This window comes from Ostrinia nubilalis, chromosome 4 (genome assembly GCF_963855985.1).
Source record: "Ostrinia nubilalis chromosome 4, ilOstNubi1.1, whole genome shotgun sequence".
Lineage (NCBI taxonomy): Eukaryota > Metazoa > Arthropoda > Insecta > Lepidoptera > Crambidae > Ostrinia > Ostrinia nubilalis.
The window spans coordinates 4,560,616-4,570,783 of NC_087091.1; the positions used below are offsets into that span (position 1 = coordinate 4,560,616).

At 37.0% G+C, this 10,168-nt stretch overlaps 1 protein-coding gene and 1 long non-coding RNA gene across 2 annotated transcripts in view; one reads left to right on the plus strand and one right to left on the minus strand.

The window, feature by feature from the left end:
- The window catches only part of LOC135071447 (uncharacterized), a 67,134-nt gene extending 56,996 nt beyond the window's left edge, over nucleotides 1–10,138 (plus strand). Inside the window, exons 2-3 of the long non-coding RNA XR_010257247.1 lie at nucleotides 8,712–8,952; nucleotides 10,055–10,138. This is a non-coding gene — a long non-coding RNA (uncharacterized LOC135071447). The remainder of the gene's footprint in view (nucleotides 1–8,711; nucleotides 8,953–10,054) is intronic.
- On the minus strand, nucleotides 53–1,819 carry LOC135071446 (uncharacterized). Its single transcript, XM_063965237.1, has 3 exons — nucleotides 1,289–1,819; nucleotides 1,091–1,200; nucleotides 53–1,008 (listed from the first exon to the last, which is right to left on the minus strand). Exons 1-3 carry the CDS (start codon nucleotides 1,355–1,357, stop codon nucleotides 348–350), a joined length of 840 nt encoding a protein of 279 aa, XP_063821307.1. The 5' UTR covers nucleotides 1,358–1,819; the 3' UTR covers nucleotides 53–347.
- Nucleotides 10,139–10,168: the final 30 nt, after the last annotated feature.

Here is a 10,168-nt window from a genome sequence, read left to right on the forward strand (position 1 = left end):
AATTCTTATAAACAAATAAATTGCTAAAACAGATAGATTATATAGTCTCGAATAACATATAGGCTTCTTTTTATCCTGGAAAAATGCACAGATCCTGTAGGTTACAGAAATAGTAGTCTACGCAGGCGGAGTCGTGGGCAACAGCTAGTTAATAGTAATCTCAAACTCTTATTAAGTTATGACTAGTAAACATATTCATAGCCGTCTAAATATATTGCAGAAACACAATCAAAATGCGGATTGGAACTGCATAAAATACAAATTAAAAACAAACAGAAGTAAGGGAGGAACTAACTTATTATTTAGAATCTGTTAGTACTTGAAAAACTTTAACATCAAAAGACTTATTATTCTTTATTAATGTGAGTGTAATATTTAAGTTTTTCCTGTAATAATTGATGCTCAAGATCCAAGTTTCTCCCTTTCTTCCGTTCGTTTTCCATTTGAACTTCATGCAGTTCAATCCGGCATTTTGATTCTGTTTCTGCAATTTCGGAAATCCTAACTTTGCTTAAATCAATTAAGCCTTCTTTGTTTAACAGTTTCCTTTTTTTTTTGATTGCTGGTGCTTTAAAATTAGGTTTTGCTTTATTTTCTTTTGCCTCTACTTTTTTATTTTCTTTATCTTCCAATATGCCTCTAGTAGTACAAGCATGTGTATCTTCTATTTCTTCATCAAGTACCACCAATTCATATTGGATTTCTTCATTATTTATCAATTCCTGATCTTGCGTATTTTGAGTTGATTCCTCCTCTTGAATGTTAATTAATTCACTTTTATTTGAGTCCGAGTCAAATCTGTTAACATCGACTACAAATTCATTGGGCAACCAAGATGCTATATCATCAGCCCTATCGTCAGGCACTGATAATGGTGGACCACCGCCAGTTTTAATTTGAGCCTGCCTAGCAATGGTCTTGTCTTTCTTCGCACTGATTTTTATGAGGCTCCATTGCGATTTTAACTGGGTAATGGAGCGGTTCATACCAGCGCACATTGAATTAAACCTGAAAAAGAAATGACAGGATTTTGAATTACAGGTAAAGGCAAAATTTTATATTGAAGGCAGAAATCAAAAGATGTACCAACGTTGTTTGTAAATCAGCCCAAGCCGCAACCTTCCGTTTATTCGTGTTAGTGTCTGTATTTTTATTTTCGATTGCATTTACTCTTTCTTTCACCAACTCTTTCAGCAAATACTGAAAAGCAAACACTAGGCGTCAAACATAAATAAAACCATGCTACAAAAATTAGTAGGCACTTTATCAGGCTAAAAATAAGTACTACCTTATCTTCCTCCAACCAGTTTTCTGATCGTTGCCTTTTAGGCGGTCTGTTCTCCTTCGTCATGGACATAATTAGTATCCGATGTAACTAGCCGGGTCGTCGTAAGAGCTTATTGCAGAGTACAGGGTAAGAGGTACAGAATCCAGAACATACAATCCCAAGTTTTATAAAAGTTTGATAAAACTTGGGAGTTGATCGAAAAAACCGAAAACTTTATTAAATTTTCGTGCCAAATGTCAATGTCAGTAAGTAAAACGTCACAGCTGCCAATTTTTTGTTTTTTTTTTTCTGCGATTTGTCTATGATTTTACATGGTCCATCAAGTTAAATCACCAAAAAAGCTGTTTTCGTTCATTCTTTTTGTATAGTCTGTGGAAAGAAAATATTAAACTCTGTTTTAGCTATCAAAGGTTTATAAACGATTATGAATAACGTTTTTTATCAGAGGTTTATAAGAGTGTTTTAAGCCTATCAAACGTTTTAGCTAATGTAGGTTTTAAACCTATATTAGCATTTTATTATGAATAAGACCGTTAGTGCTTAGTTACATTTTATTGGGATTTCCTTGAATTGAGGTTAACATAATTTTTATTCAACTGGCTAACTGAAAAAGAAAACATTTTTGAATCTGGAATCCAGTCTTATCTGGAATCGAGTATTTTTAAATAAAATTTCACATCTCACAAAAACGTGCTTCGGCGTCGAACGTAATAAAAGAGTTATTTAAAGTCTTGCCAGACAAATTAAGCCCTTTTTATAAGGAGAATAGCAACTAGTAAATATTTTAATCCACCCTTAAGACCACCGATGAAAATTATTTCATGTCAGGAAACGTAGCGTATGACATAATTATGTTACTGTGATTACATTTCGAATCGACTTTGTGTTTGATGCACTTAGCGCCCAGTGTTGGTTTGGTACTACTTACTTTAATGAGGCTGTCGGAATGTCGGAGCGTATGGGAGTTTAATCTATCATTTGTTGACTAGACGTAATGGGATTGTTTGTGACAGTGATACGTATAACGATTGACTGTTTAGACACCCATTACACATAAGATTTGATTGGTACTCATATCTTATTTGTATACATGAGTTTTATGCAACTGGTTAAACCATAATAAGAAAGAACACTTATAGTCTTCTAACTCCTGTGTTAATTTATTGAAAACTGAAAGATTTATCATTGATTTACTTAACTTCTTTATTGTTATCTATAGAATCTCATTACACACCACGAATGGTCAGTCAAACGATTAATATCAGTGTCTTAAGTGTAGTGTATCGAGAACCAATTTGAGTGAGTTCGTGAACTTGCTTCGCCGTCGATCGTAATAAAAGACATATAAGTTTTACCATACGAAGCTAAATTTTTTTAAGGAGAAGAGGGATATCTACCTATTTTATCTGGTAATAAATAAATGAAATAAGTAAGTAAATGGTAACTCATAAATACTTAAATTTATCCGTGTCACTGATAAAATAATTTGCAAATCAATGTCAAGAAACGTAGCGTAAGATATACCTGATTAATTGATCGATGATCTCAAGATAATAGCGGCGGCAGTGGCTGGATAAAAAAACTGGTGATTTTTTTTGCCACAACGAGGAAAATGATGGTCTGCATCTCTCCTGATGGAAAGTGATAATCAAGTCGATTGTGCTTTCAGGCATTCCTTGCTCCACTTCGTTGAATGAACTCTTATTCGCTTATTAAGTGATGATTATGATGATGATTTCCTGACTTCCCTCTACACTGCAGGTCGTAACATCAGACTGGGGTTACAACTTACAACATTTTCAGACTATGGCTGAGTTGCACCACCTAACTTTGACCGTAACTTGACGATAACCGGTGTTTTTGTATGGAGTTTGACAGATTTTTGACGTTTGTTGAAGTAAACAGATGCAATCCAGCCTATGACTTCACAAAAACATTATTACTTCCACAGTTGCACTATATTTATTTCTTTCTAGAAATAAGTACCAAGTCTTATTTCCTCAAGTAGCGTGATATCTAGCAGTTATTTACAGAAGATCAGAGCATAAACAACAATCCCCGATGGAACCTGAGCGGGAACAGCATCTCAGGTCGGATATTGTCTGAAAGATTTACAGTTATCGCACACGAGAGTCGCGGAGAGTAAGTGCTGATCGATTACGTATAGAAAATAGAAGAGCTTCCCTCTTATGTACGTTTTAGTCTGCACAGCGCGCAACGGAGCTTATTGAAACGCATCGTGTAAAACTGTAAAGTCTTTATACAGCACAGCATTAACAGTTCATATTTAATGATTTAGTTGTCTGTCTACTGCTTTTCGTACTTACTTACTTCCTTACGTCGACTTACTGTCCACATTGTACTCTCTAGATGCAGCACTATGTACATAATATGCTCGTAACTGCTATTTTAGTTGAATTTAAAGGCTTTTTATGATTGAATTTATGATTAGAATCAAATAGCGTCCAATGGACGAAAAAAGGATTCTCAAGCGTAGTTTCAAGTGTACACTAAGGCTGGGTTGCACCACCTTACTTTAACTTTGAAAAACGTCAAAAATCTGTCAAACACCATACACACAGGTTATCGATATAGTTACGGTCAAAGTTAGGTGGTGCAACCCAACCTAAGTTGTTAATTCAATATTTATATCAATCACCGCCTTTAGGTAATCAGTTCTTGAGTGTAGATTATGACAAGCGTAATAGTTTCAGAAACTTCTACTTCAGTAGATCTGACCTGATTATGATTAACTAGCTTTCTGCCCGCGGCTTCGCCCGCGTGGAATTTTGTCTGTCACAGAAAAACTTTATCGCGCGCGTCCCTGTTTCAAAAACCGGGATAAAAACTATCCTATGTCCATTCCCGGGACTCAAACTATGTCCCTGCCAAATTTCATCGAAATCGGTTGCGAGGCTTAAGCGGGAAAGCGTAACAGACAGACAGATAGACAGAGTTACTTTCGCATTTATAATATTAGTTGGGATTTAAGTTTCGAAGTCAGTCCAAGTATAAGTGGCTGTTCTCTTCGCACTGGCGATCTGACGGGTATAAACGTAAATTCGCCGAGTGGGCTGGGCTATTAACTATAACACAACAAGGTAAACACGAAGTTACACCACCTAAATCATGTACAACTTTGCCGAACTACCTGCGGGCTGCTAAAGAACTTGTACGGAGTAATTTCGGAATAATTTATTACAATGTGTTCTTTTTCAAGTAACACAATGTTCTTGTAGTTAAAAGTCTGTTAACATTTGGAAAGTTTGTGTTATTTCATTGAATTTGATGTTTGGTGTTCTTATACTTAGTTAAGAATTTCTCTCGTAAGTTAGTTTGGATGTAAACAGAAATTGCGTTTCTTTTTTGTCATATAATATTATTTGCTCTTATAATAAATAAATAAATTATACAGGGTGTCCCAAAAAGTAGTGTCAAGCCAAATCCCAGAAATAGAGCATCACTTCCTAGCGAATTATATCAGTATTCTTCATATAGGTGTCCTACCTATATGAAGAATACTGATATAATTCGTCATTTTTACGTGTTACTTCTGTACCTAGTCCTTACCTACCAATGAGGCATGAAATGCCGATATTATTTTTCACTTTATCGACGTTGTTTGAATTTAAAGTTTAACTTTGAACATAAAGTTGTACTTTTTCACCGTTTGAAAACCAAAATTTAACCGGTATTTTTCGGATTATTTCACCTAAATATCGCATTCTCACTCGCGGGGTTACTAGGTCGGACCGAGAGCTCTAAAGCGCCGTGGTTAACCCTTTCACCTGATTCGGATATATTTTTTAATTAATTTTATTTCACACGCGGCGCGAGGCCGTGTAACGTCGAATTACGCGGCTTTTAGTAAACGAAATGTAAGGATTTTAATGTTGGAAAATTAATTTTAAGCCTTTGCTTTTCTTTTTCTTTTTTAGCTGGTTTGTAAGGCAAAGGGAATGGAATTGAAATGCAACTGGAGTTTTATAACCATACTAGGTAAGTACATTATGTAGGTAAATAAATAATAGTTTTGGTGTCAGATTTTTCAGGTGGTTCAACATTCATAGAATAATAAATATGAATGAGCTACGATTTATAACATTCACCAAACGCTTGCCAAAAAGAAAATGAATAAAATGTTATTGTGTTTTATCATGAAAACATTTGGATGCTCGGAATAGAAAGGTCCAATAATACATGTAATTTGTCAATTTTCCTCAAGAAAAAGGTACTACTAAGGTACTATGATGTACACGGGAACCTTCAATTTATATAAGTACCAACGTTTTCCTGAACATTGTTTTATAAAGTGTTTAATGAAATGGAAAATTTCCAATAAAAATATTGAAATACTTTACTCGGTGCCATATTTTAGTCCCAGAGTAAGCAAACTTTCTTATGCTATTTATTTATTTATCAATGAGCAACATAATAAGCTTACAGAAAAACCAAAGCGCTTACATGTTTTATAGTCACATTAATTACAATAAAATTATTATTCCAATAAAATCTATTAATGGAAACCATAATATGGATATTCAAATAATTTATTTTTGTTATTACGTAGAAATCACCCACACTAGAACCACCAACATTATATGTAAAGGCACTGGGTCTCTATCAGAAGGAACTCTAGGGGTGGAATCTCCATAGGCGTGGGTTAACGGGCAAGGAGATAATATCTTGGATGGTTGACAACCACTTTTCCTACAATTTAACGTTCCACCAAACTCAACACGCTCACAAAGATAACCTCGCAGCCGCCTGCTCACACTTGACATGACACAACTAATTGACAGTTATCTTTTTCTGCGCATCAGTCGGGTGTTACGTTTAGGAATCACAAACCTTCTGCTCTACAGATTTCTACAGATAACATAATATTAAGATTGGTACTATTAATCATCAATAATAATTTGCAGCATCTGTGTCCGGCGCCGACACGGCCAGCCTGACTATCGCACGGCCTCGTGCGCTTACTCCAGGGTTTGTCCATCTGTAAACATTCAATTTCTTATTATCACAGCTCGTCCATTCCTGACTACAGAGCGTGCGAATATCAGATCGTAGAATCACAATAAATACAGCTGATCAGGGCGTGATGACCCTGGATCAGGAAACCAAACCATTACAGCTGGCCCGGGCGCGAAGCCCGACCAGGAAACCAAAACATTACAGCTGGCCCGGGCGTGAGGCCCCTTCGACCAGGAAACCGGGGTTTAGGTAACATGGCCCGACGCGCAAGGCTTAAGCCAAGGCTCCTTCAACCATTTACCTCAAACCGCACCACTACTACTGCTGATCCAGGCATGCAGCCATGCGACCAGGAAACCAGGGTTTAGGTAACATGGCCCGACGCGCAAGGCATAAGCCAAGGCTCCTTCAACCATTTACCTCAAACCCAACTACCACTATTACTGCTGATCCAGGCATGCAGCCATGCGACCAGGAAACCAACATTACATCAGCGTGGCCCGGGCGTAAACAGCCCCTTCAACCACGGCAACAGGGTGGCCCGGGCGCCCTTGGCCCGGCCCCCTCAACTCACTCACTCACAAAAGCCTCTCCAGTCCACGTCAATCACAATAATTTCCGTCAACCTGCACCAACTCTCAACGTCTGAGTCAGCATCCTCCATGTAAAACTTGATGAGTTGCGTAGCGTAGGTGTGCATGCTGAAAGATTTATCTCCTTTGAATAGTGCCCTTCGAATCCCACTTCTGATAAAGGCACTGGGTCTCTATCAGAAGGAACTCTAGGGGTGGAATCTCCATAGGCGTGGGTTAACGGGCAAGGAGATAATATCTTGGATGGTTGACAACCACTTTTCCTACAATTTAACGTTCCACCAAACTCAACACGCTCTCAAAGATAACCTCGCAGCCGCCTGCTCACACTTGACATGACACAACTAATTGACAGTTATCTTTTTCTGCGCATCAGTCGGGTGTTACGTTTAGGAATCACAAACCTTCTGCTCTACAGATTTCTACAGATAACATAATATTAAGATTGGTACTATTAATCATCAATAATAATTTGCAGCATCTGTGTCCGGCGCCGACATATGTATTACAGGACACGAATTTAATGTCCAATTTTTTGAACTAAAATAGACGTTTTTGTGGTTCTTCCCTCAATTCTTTGTGCCTAAAAATAAATACACAATTTCTATTTTGAAGACTGGAAGTCGGCTTATCTTTGTCCAAAGGCGAAAGGCAAAATAAGGCAAAACAATAACGAGGAAACCAGGCAATCTTCCTTGCCTCCTTATTCACCTACGTGCATTTTGAGCAAGTACCTAGTACATTATTATTTTTTGGTGGCAGTGAACCTGTTAAATTTCTAGTTTGAAATTTTGTTCCTGTAAATCTGTTTTATTTAGATCTTCCTGATATTAAACAAGACGTCTTTTGTTATGGAAATATTAATTACTATTTTTGAAAGTTTCAATAAAGTTAGACACTAAAATTTTGATTGTTACTAAATGAAAATGAATGTTTTTCGGAGGTTGAAAAATTCCTCAACATTTCATGTTATTACTATCTTTAACAATTTATAAATAACAATAAAATTAATTTATTAGACCACGTTTTTATTTAACCAGGACACACTTATTATTTTATTATACAAAAATATTCATGAGACTATCATGTCAATCATCCACGAGGCAAGCTAAAGGGCCCAGAACCCTTGTCAAATAACTTATTTCGAAATGCTAGGGGAATTTTCGTATGTTAATTCACATCTTATGTCTTATTTCCTACAATAAATTAACTATAATATGTACATTCTAGTGGATCCGGTCCATAGCAATGAATTACTTTAGTTAGAGTCTAGATTACATTTTGTTAATTTAGTCAAGTGGATACTGAAATCATCTTTGCATATTTTTATGCAGAAAAATTTCCATTCGGTGCCTCGACTGTAGATATTTTCCAGTAAATGTCAAGATACTCGTATTTTTTAGAACGACTGACCATAATAATATATTGTTGTGGACAATGCCAAATAGGTACTTTTAGGCGGTTATCACACTGCGCCGCGCTCCGCCGCGGTACGCGGGACGACAGATTTAATCATTGTATGCAAATACCTCAGTTTGTATAGAAAACACGCGCGGCACAACACACTGACAACGCGTCTGCGCGCGGAATTTTTTATATGAAATCACGCGCTCCGCGGCGGAGCGCGGCGCAATGTGATAATCCCCTTACATTTTCAAGTCTGGGTTGCACCATCTTACTTAAACTTTGACAAACGTTAAAAATCTGTCTAACTCCATACAAAAAACACCGGTTATCGTTAAAGTTACGGTCAAAGTTAGGTGGTGCAACTCAGCCTTAATAAACTACTGTTAAAAGTAGTTTTTTTTTAGTTTAAAGTTGTTCATACTAACTTGAAGTTTTTGTTTCAGCAGCAATGTGAAAGAAGACGAAACAATAAAAGTGCATCATCAAAATAAATAGTGGTTCAAATATAAACCGGACAATACCATAGTGTTGCGATTGTGATGTCAGTGAATAACCACGTGATTGACGCAAAAATGCAGTGGGCTGGTGGGGGGGCGGGAGGCGAGCTGATTGGATGTCGCGGTGATTTATCGCATTCGGGTGTCAGCTTTCATTGAGGTCGGACGTCTGCGGTCAAAATGTCGGCAGGTAAATTTTGGTTTTATTGATATTAATTTCTTCATAAAATTTCGTTATATTGTTCCAAATCTATGATTTTAAATAATATTATCGTGTTTGTCTTCTTGAACAAAACAATTAATAATATTTTTTTAAACAAAGTAAGGTACTTGAAACTTAGTGTATCCTCAATCCCCTAACCCCTACTGAGTTAACTGTGCTAAAATAAATGATAATGTTAAAACTTTATAATATTAAACATAACAATATGACAGCTAAGACTGTAATAAAATACAAACTTTGTAAGAACTATGAAGAAACTTTCAACTGAAACTATGGGATCATTACCGAAACTCGGTATATTCGAAGTTTGTAATGTATTCGAAGCAGTATTTTACCAAAGATCGTGTTTGGTTGATTAAATGAAGCTAGTTTTCGCGAAATTTCACAAAGTTTCGAGAACACTCGCATCTTCAAGTATCCTTGAACCAGGTAAACTGTGAATAAGTTTAAACTTCAAAAGAGTAAAGAATATTAAGAGGTACTTATCGGTCTGGACCCTAATATCACTTAACATGTTCCGATAGATATTGGAAATAATTAGGCTCTAATTTTTACAACTAGTAGGTACCTTAAATTTATTCTTGTAATGAGATGGCTTTCATTTATATTACACGAATAATCCTAGACTGCATCTCACTTAACATCAGGTGCGATTGCGGTCAAATACCTGCCTTGTCTTACACAAAAAAAATCCACCGTATGGTCTACGCCTGGGTCGGCAACTTTTTGAGATGGAAGTACTATGGATACCTACTTCTAAAATGTTCAGTTTTCATAGAACCACTAAAAATCTAACCTTAACTTGTTAATATCTAGTCCTTCAAATGGCGTACGGCGTGTATGGAACTGAAAAATCGCAACTTTCATAGAAGAGCCGCTGGGTACGAGTGCCCTCCTAGAAATGCACTTTTTGATCGAATCGAAAATCGAATCCGTCAAAACTACAAAAAAAGGGCTTTTCAACCACTTTTAGACTGGTTTGCGATTATAATTTGCAATTTGTCTAGACCCGCTGCATCTATACCGATACACTTACCAATATGAATTCTAAAACCTATTCTCCACACAGGGTCAGCGGTCGCCATGATTGGCGCGAACCTCCGGTTCGGGTCCGCCGGCGCCACCAACTCCACCATCCTGAACAACACGCGGCATTGCCCGCCAGGCGGCGCCGCAAGCGCTG

Coding starts and splice junctions, on each gene's coding strand:
- LOC135071446 (XM_063965237.1), bottom strand. CDS start 1,357: ATGTCCATGACGAAGGAGAACAGACCGCCTAAAAGGCAACGATCAGAA. Junction 1,201..1,288: donor ACTGGTTGGAGGAAGATAAG/GTAGTACTTATT, acceptor TTTGCTTTTCAG/TATTTGCTGAAAGAGTTGGT. Junction 1,009..1,090: donor TGGGCTGATTTACAAACAAC/GTTGGTACATCT, acceptor TTTCTTTTTCAG/GTTTAATTCAATGTGCGCTG.